Consider the following 26535-nt stretch of genomic DNA (forward strand, 5'->3'; position numbering starts at 1 on the left):
AAAAGGTCACTTTTTATTTGTCCTTTAGCAGGGTAATGGGAAGAGTAAAGGGATGGAAATGGAAATATCTCAGTCTCTACGGCCAAATATTAGCTGCTGGGAAAAGACTATCAATTCCCTGAATTATTTAAGAGTTGAGGAGGATTTAACCTTGGAGCATATTCAGAAGTCTGGTACAAAAAGGGTGAATGCAATGTTCCGTTTCTCTTAGTGCGGGTCCTATGTGCTGGACGTGCAGTGGTAAATACCTGTACAAAGTTACCGTTGTGCCGGTGACTGAGACCGAGGATGCATTTTTTCTGAATGACTCTCTCTCGATCAGTCTCCCCACCGAGGCTTTCTTGCTGGGTCTCGGTAGTGAGAAACCCCGCCTCCGGCTATAACTCTCCGCTCCGGGGGCGTCACCTACTGCTGGTCATGCGTGTTGGCGTCGCCTTTCCCTGTCCCTGCAGCAATAGCTGTCAGCGGAGGTCTCCACTCCCCGTCACCGCCGTTACCGCTTCCGAGGGATATATCTTCGAGCACCGATCTTCTGATGATTCAGCTCCAGGACCAGGGTCGAGCCGCCTCCACAATGTCGCACTTCTCCTTACGGTAACTCTGGGCTGCAGTCCTTGTACTCTCCTCGTCCTCTCGTTCCCAGCAACCGCCTCAACGGTCTCCCGTCCAGCCTCTTTATAGGCTCTCCTAGGTTACCCGGATCGAGCCTTCTCGTGGCTGTTCCCCACGAGCTGGCCCATAACTCTAAAGTCGCGTGCTGTCTCTCTTCCACCTGCCGCAGGCAAACACAGTTCCCCCATACCCCTTAGGGAGGCAATATACATATATCTACATGGATCAATGTATGTTCCTTTCTAATACATCCAGTATAACATGCATTTTTCAGTATAACGATACCTTATTTGCTATACATATATATATATATATATATATATATATATACACACACATACACATTACATTACATAGATGCTTTCACAGGGTGTTACATTCTTCCCTGTTGGAAATATGCGTGTCCCCACGCATTCTTCTATCTTATTCCTAACGATTTTTCCAACTGGTTTATCACTCAGCTGAAGTGGCCTCTACATTCTGATATAGAGGATATGGTGTGGCTGGGTTATCCCAGTTCCACCCCGTGTATTAACTCAGGGCAATAGCCGGTCAAGGAACTACTTTAGTCTTGATAACTCAACGGTAGCATACCTTGGTTGGCGCGTTTTGACCTTCGAACTGATAAAATAGGTGTATCCCCTTTGGTTTTATCTTCCGTATTTTCAGGTACTCGGTTAACCTTGGTGGATTCATTCTCATCTACGCCTCTGACTTCTCGTCTGTCCGAATGTTGAGTCGCTGAATTTCCCATAAAGAGCAAGAGTTCAACGGGATCATTTAATGGAATGCACTCTGAGCTTGTCAACTCTTCCATTTCGGACATGTCTGACCTTTCTCCAGTGGTTCTGGCAGTATAAAGTTTGATTTGGTCACGGGATACAACACTTACTGAGCCCTCTGGATCGCGACGGATCTCGTAAGTATAATGTTCTTGGTCTGGTATTCTGATTATTACATAAGGACGGACTTCCCACATAGGATCCAACTTACTAGAACGACGGTTCTTTCTCCTCCAGACTAAATCCCCGATTTTAAGAGGTATGGACCGGTTGTGCGCGTTGTAGTTCCTTTCCTGACGCTGGTGTACTAACTCCATTCTCTTTTCTACAATGGTATGAGCTGCTTTAATTCTCCGTTGATGTTCGCGGACCCAGTCTGTTTTGGGGTGTTCAGAATGATTTATTGGATGTGTCAATTCTAGATCCTGAGGTAATTTACCCAGTCTGCCGAACAGGAGATAATGAGGAGTAAATCCTGTGGAACAGTGTTCGGTGTTATTGTATAGATAAACGAGCTCTGGCAATAGAGTCGGCCACCTAGCTCGATCCTCTTTCGATATACTTCTTAGCATTCCGATAATGGTCTGATTCGCCCGCTCACATAGTCCATTCCCTTGCGGGTGGTAAGCAGTGGTTCTCGACTTTCGGCATCCGTAGTAAGAACAAAACTCATGGAAAAGTTGAGATTCAAACGCAGAGCCCTGGTCTGTCAGTATACAGTCGGGGTATCCATAGGGTCGGGCAAAATGTTTTAAGAATAGCTCAGTAGTAGTCTTTGCGGTTGTATCCTTAGCGGGCACTACCACTAGAAATTTGCTATAATGATCTATCATAGTCAAGGCATACTGATACCCGCTGTTGCTGGGTTCAAGTTTTACGTGATCCAAGGCAACTATCTGTAGGGGATAATAACTTTTGATAGGATGAAGATAATCTCTTTGATTACGGTCAGGATGTCTTTTGAGATTGCATGGTACGCAATCTCTACACCATTCTTCGACGTCTCTCCTCATGCCTATCCAAAAATATAGTTTCCTCAATATAGCCTCCGTTTTTTGTGTGCCAAAGTGTCCGGATTTATTGTGGTAGGCGTCTAATAAGATGTTGGCCCGATCTCTAGGAACGATAATCTGGTTGACTTTCTGATGGGTACTAGGATCGAGGCTAGTACGTACCAGGAGACCCTGTCTGTACTGAATACGATAACGGTGTCTTAATAACTTCACTAGCTCTACATCAGCCTTTTCTCGTTGGGTTTTATTCAACCCATATTGCTGTCGTATCATTCTCCCGAGTTCTTTCAATATGTGACTTTGTTGTTGGATTTCCGTCCAATCGACGATGGGTGTTTGGTACAAGTGTTCCTCACCCAATGGTTTGTCCGAGACGATTACCGGACCTGAAATAACTGTCTCCTCGGTTCTTCGGCCTTTAAATACAGGAGTTTCAATGTCTTCATTCACGTCATAAATTTCTTCTGCAAGCTCTGTAGTGGGTAGGCGGGATAGAGCGTCCGCATTGCCATTGGATTTCCCGCTTCTGTATGATACCGTGTAATTGAAGTTGGCAAGCCGAGATACCCATCTCTGCTCCAGGGCCCCGAGCCGCGCATTGGACAGATGAGCTAATGGATTATTATCTGTCATGATAATAAACGGTGCGGCAGCTAAATAATCTTTGAATTTTTCGGTAATCGCCCAGACGAGCGCAAGCAATTCTAATTTGAAAGTGCTATAATTTTCGCTATTACGCTCTGTCTTGCGGAGACCTCTGCTCGCGTAGGCAATGACTCTCTCCCGGCCATCTTGCCTTTGTGACAATACAGCTCCCAACCCACGGTGACTGGCATCTGTGTACACTTCGAATGGTTTATCATAATCAGGATGTCATGACTGAGGTTTTTGTGAACCCGGTGTAGTGAAGTCTGTGCGGGCGACTGGAGGATTATGTGAATACTACCACTGACCTGGTTTGGAAATGCTGTGGACTCTGGGTTTCCTCCGGTGACTGGGAAGAGGAACCGCAGCAGAGATGGCCGAATCTAGGTTCTCCTCATGCAGGATTAGGTCGGCAGACAGGAGGCATGCTGAAGGTCTCCTGAAAGACAGAACTGGAAAGGCACTGATGAATCAGTGAAGAATACCAGGTATAATTGTGCTAAAGGGCACGGGGTGCTTGGAGACACTGAGGTGCTTGCGGACACTGAGGTGCTTGCGGACACTGAGGTGCTTGGAGACACTGAGGTGCTTGGAGACACTGAGGTGCTTGGAGACACTGAGGTGCGTGGAGGCACTGAGGTGCGTGGAGGCACTGAGGTGCGTGGAGGCACTGGGGTGCGTAGAGACACTGGGGTGCGTAGGGGTGCTGAGGCACGGAGGTGCTGGAAGCACGGAGATGCTGTGGCACGGAAGTGCTGGAAGCACGGAGGTACTGAGGCACTGAGGCACGGAGATGCTGAGGCACTGAGGTGCTGAGGCACGGAGATGCTGAGGCACGGAGATACTGAGGTGCTGGAAGCACGGAGGTACTGAGGCACGGAGGTACTGAGGCACGGAGGTGCTGAGGCACGGAGGTGCTGTGGCACGGAGGTGCTGGAAGCACGGAGGTACTGAGGCACTGAGGCACGGAGATGCTGAGGCACTGAGGTGCTGAGTCACGGAGATGCTGAGTCACAGAGATACTGAGGTGCTGGAAGCACGGAGGTGCTGTGGCACGGAGGTGCTGTGGCACGGAGGTGCTGGAAGCACGGAGGTGCTGGAAGCACGGAGGTACTGAGGCACGGAGATGCTGAGGCACGGAGATGCTGAGTCACGGAGATACTGAGGTGCTGGAAGCACGGAGGTACTGAGGCACTGAGGCACGGAGATGCTGAGGCACTGAGGTGCTGAGGCACGGAGATGCTGAGTCACAGAGATACTGAGGTGCTGGAAGCACGGAGGTGCTGAGGCACGGAGATGCTGGAAGCACGGAGATGCTGAGGCACGAGGTACTGAGCCCTGGAGATCCCAACTACAACAGTAGTAAAACTGAAACACGACAGCTGTGGTTTTCAGTGGAGAACACGGAATTCAGTACTGTGCCTTTAAGACGAAACATTGCAGCTGTACCTTTACATTGAGACTCAGGGAAATGGTGAAATCAAATGGCAACACACAAATAAACCAAACGGTAACAAGGGAACAGAGTTTCCACAGGAACTTAGGTACAAAGGTTACCTTTAGGGAGCTCAGCTTAAGACCCACACAAGGCTGTATGTGACACAAGGAACTGGCCCAGATTCCAACTCAGCCTCCTGATTTATACTTCCTGGTCCTTGATGATTGGTGGGCAGGATTAGGTGATGTCACTGTCATGTGACTACTCTAGCCAAGGCTGTGATGTAGAATGAGGCCTAGCAGGCCAAGAGAACACTGAAGCCTGGACTTCTGCAAAACACAGGATGCTTGCTTTTAGATTACTGAATTCAGCCTCACACAGGAGATCACCACAGGTGGAGCTGATTACCTCTCAGGCAGAGAACTCAGGAAAACTCATAGTGCTGACAAGCTGTTTAACTCCGTGAGTGAAAAGACACAGGATCCAGGACAGATGGCAGGGGTAAGTCACCAAATATAAACCTACAGTCAGGATTGTGACACAGGATAGGCAAGTACGGGAGCTTGTTGATGTTCCGGCCTCCAATCAACGGAAGATGCGCCTCGTCTTTCAATGCCTGTCTTGCCCCTTAGAAGCTCATGTAATGGTGTTGCTACTTTGGCAAAATTTTCAACAAAACGTCGGTAGTAGCCAACAAATCCAAGAAAACTTCGGAGGTCCCTAACCGTTTTGGGTGTGGGTCAAGTTTGCACGACGTTAATCTTCTCCGGGTCCGGTCTTACTCCTTCGGCGCTAACCACGTGACCGAGGTATTGCACTTTGGGCTTGAGTAAATGGCATTTCGCCGGTTTGAGTTTCAGTCCGGCCCGGGCCAATAATTCGAATACCTCCTCCAGATGCCGTAAGTGTTCTTCATAACTCTTGGAGAAAATGATCACATCATCGAGGTATAATAGGACTGTCTCAAAATTGTGGTGACCAAGACAATGTTCCATTAGTCGTTGAAATGTGGCTGGAGCATTGCAGAGTCCAAACGGCATCCTGTCAAATTCAAACAAACCCATCGGGGTCGTGAAAGCGGTCTTCTCTCTATCTTCAGGAGCCATTTGAATTTGCCAGTACCCACTGGTGAGATCCAAGGTTGAGAAAAAGGCAGCCGTTTTCAAGGCCGTTAAGGACTCTTCGATTCGCGGGAGTGGATATGCGTCTTTGTGTGTTGCGGCATTTAGTTTACGATAATCGACACAGAAACGAAGACTTCCATCCTTTTTTTTTACTATCACTACCGGGGCCGCCCATGGGCTATGACTTTCCCGGATAACACCGGCTTCCTTCATTTCCGCTATCATACTCCGTACCGGTTGATACATCGCAGGGGGTAAAGGTCGGTGTCGTTCCTTAATCGGAGGAGTCGTCCCTGTAGAAATATGATGAAACACTCTTTCTGCCTTTCCGAAATCGGCCGGATATTGGCTGAATACTCCGGCATGTTGCCGCAGTACCTGGAGGACTCCTTCCATCTGGTGGTTTGGGGTGTTCTCGTCACCAATCTGGATATCAGCCCACCAGGGCACCCCGTTGTTATTCTTCTGTTGTTCTTCTGAAATCGTTTCTGTAGAAGCTGTCGTTAGATTTTGCACCACTACATCCTGAAAATCTATTTGCAATACCCTTGCCACGGGGCAATGCCTGTACAGCCGGATAGTGTAATTATGTGGATTCAGCATCCGTACTGGGATTCTGCCATGTTTCACTTTGGCCAAAGTTCTGGCCACTACGAACGGTTGTTGCCCGCTAGGGTCACAGGGTTCTATTAAGGCCACGTAATCTCTACCCAGAGGGCCAATCCGGGTCTTGCACCACACTACATGTTCAGACCGGGGATTTAACAGGACTGGATGTTGATCAGTAATTCGGGCTTTTCCGACCTCTTCCCGCACGTTGGCGAAACACTTCTGTTTTTCGATCAACCGTACTGTCTGTTGCAAGACTTCTTTCTGTAGAAGTTGCAATCCTCATCTCACCACGAAGGGCTTCTACTAACTCATCTGGACAATTTTTTAATATGTTCATGCCCAAAATTACTGGAGGTAGATGTTCATTATGGGTGGTGGTAATGAGGCATCCTTGTCTGAGTAGTTTGGCTTTACCTATTCTCATGTCCGGTTCCTAGTAGCCTTGATAAGTAATTGGCTGTCCGTTGCTTGCTAATAGGTGTAGCCAGGTAGTTGGTGGTGTTACAATGTCGGCCTCATCCCAATGTTGACGAAACTCCGTTAGCCGAATAGTCGACACTTGTGAACCCGTATCTAAGAGAGCTGTTATTTCAACCCCATTAATCCAGATCTTCAAATGGGGGCATTCGCTGACATACCTGGGCCACCACCCTTGTGCCGACGGACCGGTTAATGATTCTCCTCCCGAGGGTCGGTCCCTTGCCTCGGGGTCTCTGTTTAAATTAGCATTGGGACAGTTTCGCTCAATGTGTCCACTTTGCTGGCAGCCTCGGCAAATCGGTCTTCCTTGAGGATCAAACTGATCAGTCGGTCTTAGACTTGATTCCCCGGGGATGTCCCAATGAGGTCGATTCCTACCACCACGTCCTTGGCGCCACTCTCTTTGCAGATTATCATTCTGCGTACGGCTCATTTCGTCTAGCCTTTGATCCATCCGAGCCAGGTTTAGCGTAAGTTCTGTGAGTTTACTACCTAGCATGCTTATAGGATCGTTCCCTAAAGGAGCCTGAGCCTGTTGTGAAACGGTTCCTTTTTGTTTCAGAGTTTCCAGTCTAGTGCACAGTTTGACTTCCTGAGGGTTTTCCTCATCGAGTTTTTCGGAAAACACATCGCCCTCCACACTATCGCTCTGATTTAGCCCCATGATCTGAAAGATGGCCTCTTTAAATTCAGAGAACGAACAGTTTGGTTGTTGCCGTCTCCACATTCTCAATTGTGATCTAACGGCTTCTCCTTGTGCTCCTTCTACGAAGAGGTTAATCAACGTCTCATCGGCTTGTTCGATCTCTCGGGCGTCAAGGTTTTTAACTGCCTTCATCGCTTCTTGAAGGCCAAGGGCAAATTCTCGCAGGGATTCATTGGCGTGTTGTTTTCTCGCATAAAGATGACTTTTCCATTCTGCTACTGTTTTAGCATCAAAACTATTTGTTAACTTCTTGAAAAATAAGAATTTACTTACCGATAATTCTATTTCTCATAGTCCGTAGTGGATGCTGGGGACTCCGTAAGGACCATGGGGGATAGCGGCTCCGCAGGAGACTGGGCACATCTAAAGAAAGCTTTAGGACTAACTGGTGTGCACTGGCTCCTCCCCCTATGACCCTCCTCCAAGCCTCAGTTAGGATACTGTGCCCGGACGAGCGTACACAATAAGGAAGGATTTTGAATCCCGGGTAAGACTCATACCAGCCACACCAATCACACCGTATAACCTGTGATCTGAACCCAGTTAACAGCATGATAACAGAGGAGCCTCTGAAAGATGGCTCACAACAATAATAACCCGATTTTTGTAACAATAACTATGTACAAGTATTGCAGACAATCCGCACTTGGGATGGGCGCCCAGCATCCACTACGGACTATGAGAAATAGAATTATCGGTAAGTAAATTCTTATTTTCTCTAACGTCCTAAGTGGATGCTGGGGACTCCGTAAGGACCATGGGGATTATACTAAAGCTCCCAAACGGGCGGGAGAGTGCGGATGACTCTGCAGCACCAAATGAGAGAACTCCAGGTCCTCCTCAGCCAGGATATCAATTTTGTAGAATTTTACAAACGTATTTGCTCCTGACCAAGTAGCTGCTCGGCAAAGTTGTAAAGCCGAGACCCCTCGGGCAGCCGCCCAAGATGAGCCCACCTTCCTTGTGGAGTGGGCATTTACAGATTTTTGGCTGTGGCAGGCCTGCCACAGAATGTGCAAGCTGAATTGTACTACAAATCCAGCGAGCAATAGTCTGCTTAGAAGCAGGAGCACCCAGCTTGTTGGGTGCACACAGGATAAACAGCGAGTCAGATTTCCTGACTCCAGCCGTCCTAGAAACATATATTTTCAGGGCACTGACAACGTCTAGCAACTTGGAGGCCTCCAAGTCCCTAGTAGCCGCAGGCACCACCAATAGGTTGGTTCAGGTGAGACGCTGAAACCACCTTGGGGAGAAACTGAGGACGAGTCCTCAATTCCGCCCTGTCCGAAAGGAACATCAGATAAGGGCTTTTTCAGGATAAAGCCGCCAATTCTGACACGCGCCTGGCCCAGGCCAGGGCCAACAGCATGACCACTTTCCATGTGAGATATTTTAACTCCACAGATTTAAGTGGTTCAAACCAATGTGACTTTTGGAACCCAAAACTACATTGAGATCCCAAAGTGCCACTGGAGGCACAAAAGGAGGCTGTATATGCAGTACCCCTTATACAAACGTCTGAACTTCAGGGACTGAAGCTAGTTCTTTTTGGAAGAAAATTGACAGGGCTGAAATTTGAACCTTAATGGACCCCAATTTCAGGCCCATAGACACTCCTGTTTGCAGGAAATGTAGGAATCGACCCAGTTGAATTTCCTCCGTCGGGCCTTACTGGCCTCGCACCACGCAACATATTTTCGCCAATTGCGGTGATAATGTTTTTGCGGTTACATCCTTCCTGGCTTTGATCAGGATAGGGATGACTTCATCCGGAATGCCTTTTTTCCTTCAGGATCCGGCGTTCAACCGCCATGCCGTCAAACGCAGCCGCGGTAAGTCTTGGAACAGACAGGGTCCTTGCTGGAGCAGGTCCCTTCTTAGAGGTAGAGGCCACGGATCCTCCATGAGCATCTCTTGAAGTTCCGGTTACCAAGTCCTTCTTGGCCAATCCGGAGCCACGAATATAGTGCTTTCTCCTCTCCATCTTATCAATCTCAGTACCTTGGGTATGAGAGGCAGAGGAGGGAACACATACACTGACTGGTACACCCACGGTGTTACCAGAGCGTCTACAACTATTGCCTGAGGGTCTCTTGACCTGGCGCAATACCTGTCGAGTTTTTTAATCATGTGGACGACTTCTGGGTGAAGTCCCCACTCTCCCGGGTGGAGGTCGTGCTGAGGAAGTCTGCTTCCCAGTTGTCCACTCCCGGAATGAATACTGTTGACAGTGCTATCACATGATTTTCCGCCCAGCGAAGAATCCCTGCAGCTTCTGCCATTGCCCTCCTGCTTCTTGTGCCACCCTGTCTGTTTACGTGGGTGACTGCCATGATGTTGTCCGACTGGATCAACACCGGCTGACCTTGAAGCAGAGGTCTTGCTAAGCTTAGAGCATTGTAAATGGCCCTTAGCTTCAGGATATTTATGTGAAGTGATGTATCCAGGCTTGACCCTAAGCCCTGGATATTCCTTCCCTGTGTGACTGCTCCCCAGCCTCGCAGGCTGGCATCCGTGGTCACCAGGACCCAGTCCTGAATGCCGAATCTGCGGCCCTCTAGAAGATGAGCACTCTGCAACCACCACATGATGGATACCCTTGTCCTTGGTGACAGGGTTATCCGCTGATGCATCTGAAAATGCGACCCGGACCATTTGTCCAGTAGGTTCCACTGGAAAGTTCTTGCGTGGAATCTAACGAATGGGATTGCTTCGTAGGAAGCCACCATTTTTACCCAGAACCCTTGTGCATTGATGCACTGAGACTTGGTTCGGTTTTAGGAGGTTCCTGACTAGCTCGGATAACTCCCTGGCTTTCTCTTCCGGGAGAAACACCTTTTTTCTGGACTGTGTCCAGGAACATCCCTAGGAAACAGAAGACAAGTCGTCGGAACCAGCTGCGATTTTGGAATATTGAGAATCCAATCGTGCTGCCGCAACACTACCTGAGATAGTGCTACACCGACTTCCAACTGTTCCCTGGATCTTACCCTTATCAGGGAATCGTCCAAGTAAGGGATAACTAAAATTCCCTTCCTTCGAAGGGATATCATTTCGGCCATTACCTTGGTAAAGACCCGGGGTGCCGTGGACCATCCCTACGGCAGCGTCTGAACTGATAGTGACAGTTCTGTACCATAACCTGAGGTACCCTTGGTGAGAAGGGTAAATTTTGACATGAAGGTAAGCATCCTTGATGTCCCGAGACATCATGTAGTCCCCTTCTTCCAGGTTCGCAATCACTGCTCTGAGTGACTCAATCTTGAATTTGAACCTCTGTATGTAAGTGTTCAAAGATTTTAGATTTTAGATTTAGAATCGGTCTCACCGAGCCGTCTGGCTTCGGTACCACAATAGTGTGGAATAATACCCCGTTCCCTGTTGCAGGAGGGGTACCTTGATTATCACCTGCTGGGAATACAGCTTGTGAATGGCTTCCAAAACTGCCTCCCTGTCAGAGGGAGACGTCGGTAAAGCCGACTTTTGGAAACGGCGAGGGGGAGACGTCTCGAATTTCAATATGTACCCTTGAGATATTACCTGAAGGATCCAGGGGTCTACTTGCGAGTGAGCCCACTGCGCACTGAAATTCATTGAGAACGGGCCCCCACCATGCCTGAGCTTGTAAGGCCTTAGCGTCATACTGAGGGCTTTGCAGAGGCGGGAAAGGATTTCTGTTCCTGGGAACTGGGTAATCTCTTCAGCCTTTTTCCTCTCCCTCTGTCACGAGCAGAAAAGAGGAACCTTTTGTCCGCTTGCCAACAAAGGACTGCGCCTGATAATACGGCGTCTTATTTTGAGAGGCGACCTGCGGTACAAACGTGGATTTCCCAGTTGTTGCCGTGGCCACCAGGTCTAAAAGACCGACCCCAAATGTCCCCTTTCAAAGGCAATACTTCCAAATGCCGTTTGGAATCCGCATCACCTGACCATTTTACTGGTAGAATTGGACAACGCACTTATACTTGATGCCAGTCGGCAAATATTCCGCTGTGCATCATGCATATATAGAAATGCATCTTTTAAATGCTCTATAGGCAATAATATACTATCCTTATCTAGGATATCAATATTTCCAGTCAGGGAATCCGACCATGCCAACCCAGCACTGCACCTCCAGGCTGAGGCGATTGCTGGTCGCAGTATAACACCAGTATGTGTGTGAATACATTTTTGGATACCTACCTGCTTTCTATCAGCAGGATCCTTAAGGGCGGCCATCTCATGAGAGGGTAGAGCCCTTGTTCTTACAAGCGTGTGAGCGCCTTATCCCCCCTAGGGGGTGTTTCCCAACGCACCCTAACCTCTGGCGGGAAAGGGTATACAGCCAATACTTTTTAAGAAATTATCAATTGTTATCGGGGGGAAACCCACGCATCATCACACACCTCATTTTATTTCTCAGATTCAGGAAAACTACAGGTAGTTTTTCCCTCACCGAACATAATACCCCTTTTTGGTGGTACTCGTATTATCAGAAATGTATAAAACATTTTCCATTGTCTCAATCATGTAACGTGTGGCCCTACTGGAAATCACGGTTGTCTCTTCACCGTCGACACAGGAGTCAGTATCCGTGTCTGTATCTGCCATCTGAGGTAACGGCCGCTTTAGAGCCCCTGACGGCCTATGAGACGTCTGGACAGGCACAAGCTGAGTAGCCGGCTGTCTCATGTCAACCACTGTTGTTTTATACAGAGCTGACACTGTCACGTAATTTTCAACAGTACATCCACTCAGGTGTCGACCCCCTAGGTGGTGACATCACTGTTACAGACACTCTGCTCCGTCTCTACATCATTTTTCTCCTCATACATGTCGACACAAACGTACCGACACACAGCACACACACAGGGAATGCTCTGACAGAGGACAGGACCCCACTAGCCCTTTGGGGAGACAGAGGGAGAGTATGCCAGTACACACCAGAGCGCTATATATATATACAGGGATAACCTTATATAAGTGTTTTTCCCCTTATAGCTGCTGTATGTTTTAATACTGCGCCTAATTAGTGCCCCCCTCTCTTTTTTTAACCCTTTCTGTAGTGTAGTGACTGCAGGGAAGAGCCAAGGAGCTTCCCTCCAACTGAGCTGTGAGGGAAAATGGCGCCAGTGTGCTGAGGAGATAGGCTCCGCCCCCTTTTCGGCGGCCTTATCTCCCGTTTTTCTGTATATTCTAGCAGGGGTTAAATGCATCCATATAGCCCAGGAGCTATATGTGATGTATTTTTTTGCCATGTAAGGTATTTTTATCATGTTTTATTGCGTCTCAGGGCGCCCCCCCCCCCCCCGGCGCCCTGCACCCTCAGTGACCGGAGTATGAAGTGTGCTGAGAGCAATGGCGCACAGCTGCAGTGCTGTGCGCTACCTTATTGAAGACAGGAACGTCTTCTGCCGCCGATTTTTCCGGACCTCTTCGCTCTTCTGGCTCTGTAAGGGGGCCGGCGGCGCGGCTCCGGGACCCATCCAGGCTGGGCCTGTGATCGTCCCTCTGGAGCTAATGTCCAGTAGCCAAGAAGCCCAATCCACTCTGCACGCAGGTGAGTTCGCTTCTTCTCCCCTTAGTCCCTCGATGCAGTGAGCCTGTTGCCAGCAGGTCTCACTGAAAATAACAAACCTAAACTAAAACTTTCACTAAGAAGCTCAGGAGAGCCCCTAGTGTGCACCCTTCTCGTCGGGCACAGAAATCTAACTGAGGCTTGGAGGAGGGTCATAGGGGGAGGAGCCAGTGCACACCAGTTAGTCCTAAAGCTTTCTTTAGATGTGCCCAGTCTCCTGCGGAGCCGCTATCCCCCATGGTCCTTACGGAGTCCCCAGCATCCACTTAGGACGTTAGAGAAATATCTTCTACCGTTTCTTTTTCATGATCCTCCCAAGCTTTCACCTCACGCAATGCAGGATCTTTCAGTTGTCCCATTACGATCTCTATCCGCTGTTTCTCGCTAAGGGGATATAGGCGAAACATTGAATACATCTTGTCTTTGAAATCCTTAAGCGTACTTGAACCCGCAGAACGAACATTTCCAGCATATGTCGGCAACCATGGTGCCCCGAAATAGTACGGCATGGTGATAGGTGATGCCGATGCGGTAGTCCAATTTCCTCTTCCCGGAGACGCTGGTAGATGTCTCCGGCCTGATGTCGACGTAGGAGTTTGTGGAGTCGACATTTTACAAAGATCCTGTTCGTAGACGCCAAATAAATGTAATAATCAGTATCTCTTAGGTTACGTAGATCTGTGTTGTCCTATTTCTGCTACTTCTATATTATTCCCAATTACTCGTTACCTGTTTTTCTTTTGATGTTCCAGTTTGTTCTTGGTCCAATCTATTTCCGGAGTATTTCAAGAATTTCACATCAATCAGTGAAGAAATGTTCTAAGAAAGTTTTAATAATAAGTGTTCTTTCTAATGAACATAAATGTGGATATTTGCAATAGTAGGATTATTAATCTGAACAACTCAATCTCAACTGTTCACAATCAAGTTGCTAAATAAAATAAGATTTATTTAATTCTGGAACTCTGGTATTTGAGATTATTACAACTCTTTGCTATACCTACTCTCCCTAGTGCATAAAAAATGTTAGGTAAACATGTTTGACATTCACTTTATAATGATAGATAACAAAACATTGTGTAACATATCTTACATATAAGATAATGAACCATTACAGTCACACTAAATCAATTAACCAATCCGCCACTAATGTTGCCGTTAACTATATAGGTAGCTACTGTTTTAACCAAAATTAAATGTGTCCCAAATTCCCTGAGTACTCTCTTCTCTTTCGTTGGTGCACAATTCAACTGCTACGTTGTTATTTTAAATTATCTCAGTTTGTCTTATGTTGTTTGGATAAAGTCTATAAAATTGGTTTTTTGTTTAATTTCAATCTTCTCCCTTTTTACTATCTCCGCAGATTTTCCAGGTACTCCTTGCATTAAACAATCCAAGAAAACTGCCTATTTTTTGGTATTCCAATGGGATTATATGATTTATTAAGAGAGGAAGTAGCTGCGTGGATTCTGCTCTATCCCTAATATTCCAATGAATGTAAATCCGTGACGGTAAGAAATTTAGTATTTCGGGCTAGGCATTGAGTCAACGATTGTTCTTTGGGGAACAGGGGTTGAGATTGCGTTGGGACAATTGTACCTACTGCGTCACTTAGTAATGTACCGCGTTTCCCTGTTCGTCCTTTCCTGTCAGTTTTGCTGGAAAAAAGGTCACTTTTTATTTGTCCTTTAGCAGGGTAATGGGAAGAGTAAAGGGATGTAAATGGAAATATCTCAGTCTCTACGGCCAAATATTAGCTGCTGGGAAAAGACTATCAATTCCCTGAATTATTTAAGATTTGAGGAGGATTTAACCTAGGAGCATATTCAGAAGTCTGGTACAAAAAGGGTGAATGCAATGTTCCGTTTCTCTTAGTGCGGGTCCTATGTGCTGGACGTGCAGTGGTAAATACCTGTACAAAGTTACCGTTGTGCCGGTGACTGAGACCGAGGATGCATTTTTTCTGAATGGCTCTCTCTCGATCAGTCTCCCCACCGAGGCTTTCTTGCTGGGTCTCGGTAGTGAGAAACCCCGCCTCCGGCTATAACTCTCCGCTCCGGGGGCGTCACCTACTGCTGGTCATGCGTGTTGGCGTCGCCTTTCCCTGTCCCTGCAGCAATAGCTGTCAGCGGAGGTCTCCACTCCCCGTCACCGCCGTTACCGCTTCCAAGGGATATATCTTCGAGCACCGATCTTCTGATGATTCAGCTCCAGGACCAGGGTCGAGCCGCCTCCACAATGTCGCACTTCTCCTTAGGGTAACTCTGGGCTGCAGTCCTTGTACTCTCCTCGTCCTCTCGTTCCCAGCAACCGCCTCAACGGTCTCCCGTCCAGCCTCTTTATAGGCTCTCCTAGGTTACCCGGATCGAGCCTGCTCGTGGCTGTTCCCCACGAGCTGGCCCATAACTCTAAAGTCGCGTGCTGTCTCTCTTCCACCTGCCCGCAGGCAAACACAGTTCCCCCATACCCCTTAGGGAGGCAATATACATATATCTACATGGATCAATGTATGTTCCTTTCTAATACATCCAGTATAACATGCATTTTTCAGTATAACGATACCTTATTTGCTATACATATATATATATATATATATATATATATATATACATTACATTACATAGATGCTTTCACAGGGTGTTACATGTCCAATATTGCTCCCAGATGTATCATGCTCCGAGCAAGAACCAGGGAGGATTTCTTCCAGTTGATCAGCCACCCGTGGGCTTTTATGCACTGGACCGTCAGATTGAGATGACACAGCAGAAATTCTGGGGAATTGAGGAACCCCCTGAACCTGAACTCTCAGCTGCCATATTATCCTCCATCACGTCTGCGGCCTTACTACCACGCAGTGTGAGAGAAGCTCCAACGTCGTTGCCACGTGTAGCAGACATAACAAAGTGCACAATATAGGGCAACTTGGTACAAAGTTTAGCAGCAACATACTGTACCTAGCAAGAACACTCGGTGTAGTGTGAAGCACCAACCGGGAGTTCAAGAGATATATAGTGTGACTATGAATCACAAGTAAAAATACACAGCCAGTATATCTTGTGATAAAATCCTATATTATACAGAAATAAACCTGATACACTTAGTTCCCTCAGGTACAGCAATATAGGAGTAGCCCACTGAGTGAAATACCCTTTAATAAGGTAGCCACGCAGCACCTACATGCGCACACACACACACACACACACACACACACACACATATATTGTCACACACGTACCATGCAGAAATTATGCACCATAAAACTGCACTGGACTAGCAATACAAAGTAATACTCAGTCTGGCTATATGTGTTAACAATAAATATAACAAAACACAGTAACTAATGGATGTATATCACAGAGTGTTTGTACCACACAACCCTGAATGTATGCACTGTTTCTTGAGTATTCTACCTGTCACCGGGACAGTGTTAGTTAAGTATCCTGTAGGAAACACAGCACTGACAATCAGGCGGTTCTACAGAACAGGATTTGCCCCAGCAGTCCCAGGAACAGTACAGCTCTATCAGTGATGGCTGCTGTCCGGAAGTGAAGGAAAGGAAGGCAGCTCCAGGGCGGGAACACTTGTAGAAATGGCGCCCTGGGGCTGGGGGGAGGGGCCTCAGGTCCGACCTGCTCCCCCTGCTGGCATCCCCACCGGGCTCTGCGGCCAGTTAAAAACAGTGTTAACGTACAGTAAGAGCCCCCCAGACCTGTGCCCTTAAGTGTCCCTGGTGGCTAGTGGAGCGGCTGCCCAGTAATCAGTGGCCACACCAGCGTGCGCACAGCCAGCCTCCTACGGCCGCGCTGGATCGCGGTAAAGTGCGGGCACAATAGCCCCTTACCTCCCCCGTAGCTGCGGCCCCACGATCCGGGAGGACGGCGGCGTGTGTGTGTGACTCACGATTGAAAGAATCTGCGCCTCCGCTGCAGTGACCCGGAAACCGGGGCACGGGAGTATACAGCGCCGCTGGGGGTGACGGAGCTGCAAGTAGGAAAGTCTATGAGACTTTACCCGCAGCAGCCCTTGTAGTTTCTCACAGAATCTTCTTTTTCTTTCAATTTAAAGCAACGAATGGGCTGCCTAAGGCAGCCCTCCTGTTAAGTGCCTGCTTACTGCATGGCACCAACTTACAAACTGAGCTCTTGTGCATGAGGGCGGGGTTATATAGGAGGCGGCGCTGTGCATCTCGGGAACAGTCCAAAGCTTTGAGCCTGTTAGGTCCTCGGATCAAGACCCTACTCTACACCCCGATGTGACTCCTTGTGGAGCCCAGTGTACATCGCAGCAGAAATATATATGATAGCTTGATAGAATATTTCTATGTCCTAGGGGTGTGGGGGTTATCTGCAAAGTTAAAAAATAAATACATTATATATATATATATATATATATATATATATATAGACACACACACACACACACACACACACACACACACACACACCCCTTCCCCACCACATGTATGTAATCATTATTTTCAGGTGCAGATTGTATTTTGGAAACCTACATGTAGTATCCTGCTTTTTGCCGTTCTGAAAAAGTGAATTAATGCCAAGGCAAGAACAAAATATTTTGTGGAGTTTCTTTCAAAAATAAGACAAGACAAACAAATATTATTTGGGGCATTTTACCTCTGAGGATGTAAAGTAAATTAAGGACATTTCAAAGCCTTTCAAAAGAAAAAAGTATGTAAAGAGTTTGGGTGCAACATTGACAACAACAAAAAAGAAAATAATATACATGTTGGAATCTGACAAAAAACAACTAAAACACGTTCAGCACAGGGGGTGATATAGCTGGGTACACACTTTGCAGATTTGATAAACGCTCTGACCATTGGATCGATTACTCTATCAGTGTGCACTATTTATAGCTCATGGGGGGTCATTCCGAGTTGTTCGCTCGCTAGCTGCTTTTAGCAGCATTGCAAACGCTAGGCCTCCGCCCTCTGGGAGTGTATCTTAGCTTAGCAGAATAGCTAACGAAAGATTATAGAATTGCTACTAAACATTTTCATGCAGTTTCTGAGTAGCTCCAGACCTACTCCTAGATTGCGATCACCTCAGTCCGTTTAGTTCCTGGTCTGACGTCACAAACACGCCCTGCGTTCGGCCAGCCACTCCCCCGTTTCTCCATCCATTCCTGCGTTTTTCCCTGGCACGCCTGCGTTTTTAGCACTCCCGGAAAACGGTCAGTTTCCGTCCAGAAACACCCACTTCCTGTCAATCACTCACCGATCAGCAGAGCGATTGAAAAGCGCTGCACGAACACCAGCAAATCTACAAAGTTTTGTGTTAAAAAACTTTGTCTCACAAGAGCCCATATTTGATTTTTCATGTGGATAGAGCAGAATTGAGGACTCGTCAACAACTTCTGCCGAAGGTGGTTTCTTCGTTTCACATAAATCAACCAATTGTGGTACCTGTGGCTACGGATGCTGTGGCTGTCCCAAAATCTCTTGATGTTGAAAGAGCTTTGAAAATTTATGTCGCCAGAACGGCTCTTACTAGAAAAACTGAGGCTCTGTTTGTCCTGTATGCTTCCAACAAGATTGGAAATCCTGCTTCTAAGCAGATTATTGCACGCTGGATTTGTAATACGATTCAGCAGGCTCATTCTTTGGCTGCGCTACCGTTGCCGAAGTCGGTGAAGGCCCATTCTACCAGGAAGGTGGGCTCATCTTGGGCGGTTGCCCGAGAGGTCTCGGCTCTTCAACTTTGCAGAGCAGCTACATGGTCAGGTTCAAACACTTTTGCTAAGTTCTACAAGTTTGATACCCTGGCTGATGAGGAACTCATGTTTGCTCAATCGGTGCTGCAGAGTCGTCCGCACTCTCCCGCCCGGTCTGAAGCTTTGGTATAGACCCCATGGTCCTTTTGGAGTCCCCAGCATCCTCTAGGACGTAAGAGAAAATAGGATTTTAATACCTACCGGTAAATCCTTTTCTCTTAGTCCATTGAGGATGCTGGGCGCCCATCCCAGTGCGGACTGTTCCTTGCAGTTGTATTGATAGTGTTTTTTTCGGTTACACGAGATTTGTGTATCAGTTGTATTCAGCTTGTTGCTGTTGTTAGTTCATACTGTTATCTGGTTTCCATGCTGCTCCAGTTGTACGGTATGTTTGTGGTGTGGGCTGGTATGTTTCTCGCCCTTAGTGTAACAAAAATCCTTTCCTCGAAATGTCCGTCTCTCCTGGGCACAGTTCCTATAACTGAGGTCTGGGGGAGGGGCATAGAGGGAGGAGCCAGTTCACACCCAGTCAAAGTCTTTTTAGTGTGCCCAAGCTCCTGCGGATCCCCTCTATACCCCATGGTCCTTTTGGAGTCCCCAGCATCCTCTACGGACTAGGAGAAAAGGATTTACCGGTAGGTATTAAAATCCTATTATAGAGTTGTTTGGCCCTAAGTTACTTACTATGTTTCTGGATACGTTTGCTACTACTCAACTTCCTCCCTCAATGTCCGAGACTGTTATTATAGTACTACCAAAACCTGGCAAGAACCCCAGACTCCTGGAGTCCTATAGGCCGATCTCCCTCATTCCTACTGATGCTAAGATCCTGGCAAAAATTCTGGCAGTTCGGCTTAACTCGGTTAAGTCCATAATACATCAGGATCAATCTGGCTTTATGCCTGGCATGTCCACGCCTATTAATTTTCGTAGGCTGTATACTATTCTGCAGGCTCCACATGCCTTCCCCTCGGACTCGGTCGTGGTCTCCTTGGACGCGGCTAAGGCGTTCGATAGCGTTGAATGGTCCTACCTGTGGGGAGTTATGAAATGTATGGGGTTTGGCCCTAACTTCATACAATGGATCAGACTGCTATATCAAAATCCGAGTGCCAGGATCTTGGTAAATGGTTACATTTCGTCCTCCTTTACCCTGTCTCGGGGTACTAGACAAGGGTGCCCCCTCTCCCCTGCCCTATTTGCTATAGCCATAGAGCCTCTGGCCTGCCTGATTAGGACACACCCGGACATTGGGGGAATCGCTACGGGCCCTTGTGTAGACAAAATTGTCCTTTATGCGGATGACCTGTTATTTCTACATGATTATGCTGTTGATATGCCTATTTTGCTGCAGGTCATTGAGGAATTCGGCGGCTTTTCTGGTCTCCGTATCAGCTGGCCCAAGTCATTTATTATGCCCGTCATTGGTTCTACTCCCCAGGTCCCGAAGCTCTCCTTGCCGCTATGCTGGACAGATCAGTTTAAATATCTTGGAATTCAAGTCACAAATAACCCTTCTGATTTTATACCCCTGAACCTAGACCCACTGACGCAACTGATTATACGCAAGTCGAGAGCTTGGTGCAAGCTTCCGCTGACAGTGACTGGCAGGGTTAGTCTCATTAAAATGATAATTCTACCCAAACTATTATACATTGTTTTGTAATCCCTGGTATATATCTTCCTGGCATTTTTTAGGAAACTGAATGGTATATTATCATCCTTGATCTGGGCCAACAAAAGGCCTACGATAAAGTTGAATACCCTCACTAGGCTAAAAGCTGATGGAGGTTTAGCCTTACCCAACTTTCAAATGTACTACTTTGCATCTCAGTTATCACATCTTAGCACCTGGATACAGGGCGGGGATGCCGGCACTTTACAATGGGCGTTTGTCCAGTGCTACTATCCGGGCCTCTCTCCGGTGCAGGTTTTGCTGAGTGGGACTGTTTCTCGGTACTCTCCCCCTATTGTCTTCCAGGCCATGAAGATCTGGCTCGCTTTGAGGAATCTGCTTGGGTTTGATGGCTTGGACCCGGATACTCCCCTCTGGCACTCTACTTCACTACCCGAGCTGGGGGCCCTCGAGCGCGGGGTGGTGTGGGTTCCATACTCCATTGTCTCTATATCCCAATTGTACAGTGATGGTACGCTGAAATCGTTTCAGCAGTTAAAGGAGGAATTTGGTCTACCTAATTCTTATTTTTTTAGATTCCTACAACTCCGACACGTCTTACAATCAGAATTTCGGGACTCACCCCTGACGCGCCTCCATTTCCCCATAAAGACCTTTTTAAGCTCGTTGGGACGGGTTAAGGTGATTTCTTTTACCTATGGGACGGGTTAAGGTGATTTCTTTTACCTACTCGTACCTATTAAAAACACTTTATGCAGACCCTCTCTCGGGACTCTGTGTGCGTTGGGAGTGTGATCTGGGCCCCATAGGCGAGGAGGACTGGGAGCTTGCCCTGGAGTACCCGGGTATGGTGAATAAGTCACTCCGATTTCAACAAATACAGCTCTTTATTTTGCACAGATCCTATATGACACCGGCTCGGTTGGCCAGGTTTGGGGCTGGCACTACAGCTGTTTGCCCTAAATGTGGGGCCGATGGGGGATCCTTTTGGCACCTTGTGTGAGAGTGTCCGTCCATTCAGGTGTTTTGGTCTGGGGTCAGGTCGATTCTGGAGCACACGGCGATGCCTGGGAGTATGTTGACTTTGAGATTCTGTGTACTGGGAATGGGGGGCCTGCTTCGGAGTCCAAGTGGGAGGGCCTTTATGCTCGTAGTATTTGTGCCCTGGCCAAAGTGTGCATTGCGCGGACATGGATGGCACCGCATAGCCCTTCTGTATCAGCCTTTAAGGCTCTGGTTAATGACACTCTCCTTAAAGACCACTATATATACATGAAAAATATTGCCATTTCGAAATATGAGAAAATATGGTCCCCTTGGATTACTTCTGTATACTCCTCTCCCGCCCTTGCGCTATGAGACGCACTGCGCCCTGGTGGTGGTGTGTGTCCTGGGTTCATGCAGGGCCAGGTCGTGATATTCACCGTTACTCTATATACCTCACCTATTTATTGTAATACTGCTTCTTGTTTTTTCTTTATCTCTCTTTTCTTCCTTTCCTATTCTTTATGTTCTAGAAGTTTCTGTAGACTATGTTACGGCCTACTAGTTGGAGTTGTAATTGTTAAATAACTGGGGAGAAAATTAAAAATGTCTCTAACATGTAATTTATAACCTGTTTACGGACATTAGATCTTTATTGCACCGTGAGCTTGGTAATAATGTGGGAGCAATTGTACATGTAATGTTATGTATCTTACTTTTGGAGTTCACACATGCTATAAACTGTTGCATTGCTTATCCTGTACTATGCGATTTCCCATGTCTAATGATATGTCTGTATTGGTGATCCTTTTTCGAATAAACAAACTCTATTTAAAAAACAAAGAGCAACTTCCTCTTACTTTGAGGGGCACTTGTTGATTCTGCGTCAGGTGGAGGCACCCTCCTCGAATAGTTCGCCTTCCTTCGGATAACAATGTCTTCAGACCCTGTGTTGTCCAAAACCAACTCTGCAAAAGCAAATTATTTATATTTATTTATTATTGTTATTCATATAGCGCACACATATTCCGCAGCGCTTTATAAAGACTATTTGGCCATTCACATCAGTCCCTGCCCTAGTGGAGCTTACAATCTATATTACCTACCACTTGCGCACACGCACACATTCATGCTAGGGTTCATTTTATTGTGAACCAATTAACCTACCAGTACATTTTTGGATCGTGGGAGGAAAACGGAGTACCCAGAGGAAACCCACGCAAGTATTGGGAAAATATACAAACTCCACATAGTTAATCGAACCGATGACCTCAGTGCTGTGAGGCAGTAATGCAAACCATAACACCATCTGTACTGCCCATAAAATAAGATTTATGGTAAGAATTTAACGTTGTTAAATATCTTTCTGCGAGGTACACTGGGCACCACAAGGATTCACATCGGGATGTAGAGTAGGATCTTGATCCGAAGCACCAACAGGCTCAGAGCTTTTGACTGTTCCCAAGATGCACAGCGCCGCCTCCTCTATAAACCCGCCTCCATGCACAGGAGCTCAGTTTCCAGCCCAAAGCAATAGCAGGTACCAGAGATGACAATCGCTCATAGCCAATTACACCACACACTCACTGCAGGAGAGGGTGTCAGCGGCTATGCCAATACCAACCCAAAGAAGCTAAGTGCGTCCGGGTGGGCACCTTGTGGAGCCCAGTGTACCTCGGCAGAAAGAGATTTAACAACGGTAAGTTCTTATCATAAATCTCATTTTCTGCTGCGGGATACACTGGGCTCCACAAGGATTCACATCGGGGATGTCCTAAAGCAGTTCCTCATCTGAGGGGACGCACTGTAGCGGGCATGAGGATTTTGGTACTTACCGATAAATCCCTTTTTCCGGATCAGGATTTTGGTACTTACCGATAAATCCCTTTTTCCGATTCCACAGGGGACACTGGAGCGCAGTTACAATGGGGAAATAGTAGGCAGTAACTGGGAGCTGGCACTTTAAAATTCTAACACTGTGGCTAGCTCCTCCCCTACTATCTCCCCTCCAAGCCAGTCTACGTAAAACTGTGCCCGAGGAGAGCTGAACTAAATGAACGTTAAAGTAGAGGAGGTTAACGCCGCCATGTAAACCAGGATAACACGAAAGACCAACTTAGAACCTAACCTAACAAAAGGCTAACCTGAACCAAACAAGCAGTCACATAGTGATCTGCGAACCGTGATCAGTATCACATAGTGATACTGGGCGTCCAGTATCCCCTGTGGAATCGGAGAAAGGGATTTATCGGTAAGTACCAAAATCCTGATTTCTCCTTCATCCACTAGGGGACACTGGAGCGCAGTTACAATGGGGACATCCCAGAGCTCCCAAGACGGGCGGGAGAGCGCTGAGAGTTCTGTAAAACCGCTCGGCCAAACTGTGATGCAGAGGCCGCAAAAGTGTCAAACCTGTAGAATTTGACAAACGTATGTCGGCCAAGTAGCCGCCCGACATAAAGAAGTCATGGAGACCCCACGGGCAGCCGCCCACGAAGGTCCCACAGAGCGCGTAGAGTGCGCTCAAATTGAAGCCGGAGGTTCCCGAGAAGCTGCCAAATAAGCTTGTCTGATGGTCAGCCGAATCCATCGTGACAAAGTCTGCTTAGAAGCCGGCCAACCACGGCGCGTAGCATCGTATAGAACAAATAAGGAATCGGACTTCCGAACAGCCTTAGTCCGATCCACATAGATCTTGAGCGCCCTGACCACGTCCAATGATCTTGAATCTGGAGAGTGCACCGAGAGAGCCGGAACCACAAGTGGCTGATTGATGTGAAAATCGGACACCACCTTAGGTAGAAAAGACATGCGAGTACGGAGCTCGGCCCTATCAGCATGAAACACCAGGTAAGGAGGCCGACAAGAGAGAGCCCCAAGTTACGACACCCGTCTAGCCGAAGCGAGAGCCAGGAGAAGAACCACCTTCCAGGTGAGATATTTCATCTCCACTGACTCCAGAGGCTCAAACAACGAGGATTGCAGAAAAGAGAGGACCAGATTGAGGTCCCATGGTGCTGTCGGAGGGCGAAAGGGAGGACGTATTTGTAAAACCCCCTGAAAGAAAGTCTGAACTTCCGGCAACAAGGCTAACTTTTTCTGGAAGAAAACCGAAAGAGCAGAGACCTGCACCTTTAGTGAACCCAGTCTTAAGCCTGCCGAAAAACCCGCCTGCAAAAAACTAAGAAGGTGGGCCAAGTGAAAAACTGAAGAAGAAAACTGTCAATGTTCACACCAGGTTACATAAGCCTTCCAAATGCGGTAGTAGTGAGACGATGTGACTGACTTTCTAGCCCGAAGCATAGTAGGAATAACCGTACTAGGAATCCCCTTCCTTTTCAAGATGGCCTTCTCAACAGCCACGCCGTCAAACGTAGCCTGCGTAAGTCTGGATAAATAAAAGGACCCTGTCGCAGAAGATCGTCCCGTAGTGGCAGGGGCCAAGGCTCGGCTACTGACAACAGGTGTAGGGTGGAGTACCAAGTCCTGCGTGGCCAATCTGGAGCCACCAGGAGGACCAGAGCGTTTTCTCTCTTGATGCGTTGTAGAACCCGAGGCAACAGCGGGAAGGGAGTAAAGAGGTAAACATACCGGAAATTCCAAGGAGCCGTGAGGGCATCCACACCCGCCGCCGCCGGGTCCCTCGTTCGAGAGTAATAAAGAGGCAGCTGATGGTTCAGGCGGGACGCCATGAGGTCGATCTGTGGTCTTCCCCACCGGTGGACCAGCTGACAAAACACCTGGGGATGAAGTGACCACTCTCCCGGGTGCATGTCCTGTCGGCTGAGGTAATCGACTTCCCAATTTTCCACTCCTGGAATGAATATCGCAGAGAAGGACAGAGCATACTCCTCCGCCCAGATAAGTATGTTGGTGACCTCCCTCATCGCCGCACGGCTGCGAGTGCTGCCCTGACGGTTGATGTACGCTACCGTCGTGGCGTTGTCGGACTGAACCCTGACCGCTCGACCGCGCAGCAGGTGATGTGCCCGAAGTAGGGCGTTGTATACCGCCCGTAGTTCGAGAATGTTTATCGGGAGAGCGGATTCGTGGACCGACCAGCGTCCCTGGAACAGATGTTCGAGGGTCACTGCCCCCCAGCCTCGCAGACTTGCGTCCGTGGTGAGAAGAGTCCAATCCCACACTCCGAACCGCCTTCCTTCCAACAGATGTGCTGACTGGAGCCACCAGAGAAGCGACGAACGTGCCTTTGGAGATAGCGTCACCCGCTGATGAAGGAACAGATGAGATCCTGACCACTGATGTAGAAGACACAGCTGAAAAGGTCGAGAGTGGAAACGACCGTACGGAAGAGCTTCGAACGCCGCCACCATCTTTCCCAGACGGCGAATGCAAAGATACACTGACACCCGACGGTGTCGAAGTACCGATCGCACCAGCGTCTGCAGAGACAGGATCTTGTCCTGAGGAAGGAAAACCCTCTGACAGACCGTGTTGAGAATCATCCCCAAAAACAGCAACCGATTTGATGGGCATAAGTGAGACTTTGGGAAGTTCAGGATCCACCCGTGCCGAATCAGAAGGTCCTGCGTTATCCGGATATTCTGAAGTAAAAGCTCTGCCGAGCGCGCCTTTATGAGCAGATCGTCCAGATAGGGAACAATTGTCACACCCTGCTTCCGAAGTAGGGCCATCATGACCGCCATGACCTTTGTGAACACTCTGGGAGCAGAAGAAAGACCGAACGGAAGGGCCTGGAACTGGAAATGAGCGTCCTGAATCGCGAACCGGAGAAAGGCCTGATGAGGAGGCCAAATGGGAACATGTAAGTATGCATCCTTGATGTCTAAGGACGCCAGAAACTCGTTTTGCTCCAAACCCGCAATAACAGACTGGAGGGACTCCATCTTGAACTTGAATACCCTCAAATACTGATTGAGATCCTTCAAGTTCAGGATTGGCCTGACCGAGCCGTCCGGCTTCGGTACGAGAAACAGGCTTGAGTAATAGCCCTGTTTCCGATGCTAAGAGGGAACAGGGATCAGTACCCTTGCGGCTAGAAGCTTTTGGACCGCTGCCTGCAAGGCAACTCCTGTCGGAAACTGGTAAACCCGTGGTGAAAAACCGCCGGGGCGGACGGCTTTGAAAATCGAGCTTGTAACCGCAAGTGATGAGATCCCTGACCCAAGCATCTGGGCAGAACTGTACCCAAACTTCCTTGAAGTCCCACAGACGAGCTCCCACCCTGT

The 26535-nt window shown here is 47.9% G+C and overlaps 1 protein-coding gene across 1 annotated transcript in view; it reads right to left on the reverse strand.

Moving 5' to 3' along the window:
* Window positions 1-26535, reverse strand: part of LOC135037288 (histone H3-like centromeric protein cpar-1) — a 273082-nt gene that overhangs the window by 77041 nt on the left and 169506 nt on the right. The window contains exon 4 of the mRNA XM_063954543.1: window positions 22186-22293. Coding sequence (XP_063810613.1) covers window positions 22186-22293 — 108 coding nt within the window. The remainder of the gene's footprint in view (window positions 1-22185; window positions 22294-26535) is intronic.

The sequence above is a fragment of the Pseudophryne corroboree genome, chromosome 1, assembly GCF_028390025.1.
Source record: "Pseudophryne corroboree isolate aPseCor3 chromosome 1, aPseCor3.hap2, whole genome shotgun sequence".
Taxonomy (NCBI): domain Eukaryota; kingdom Metazoa; phylum Chordata; class Amphibia; order Anura; family Myobatrachidae; genus Pseudophryne; species Pseudophryne corroboree.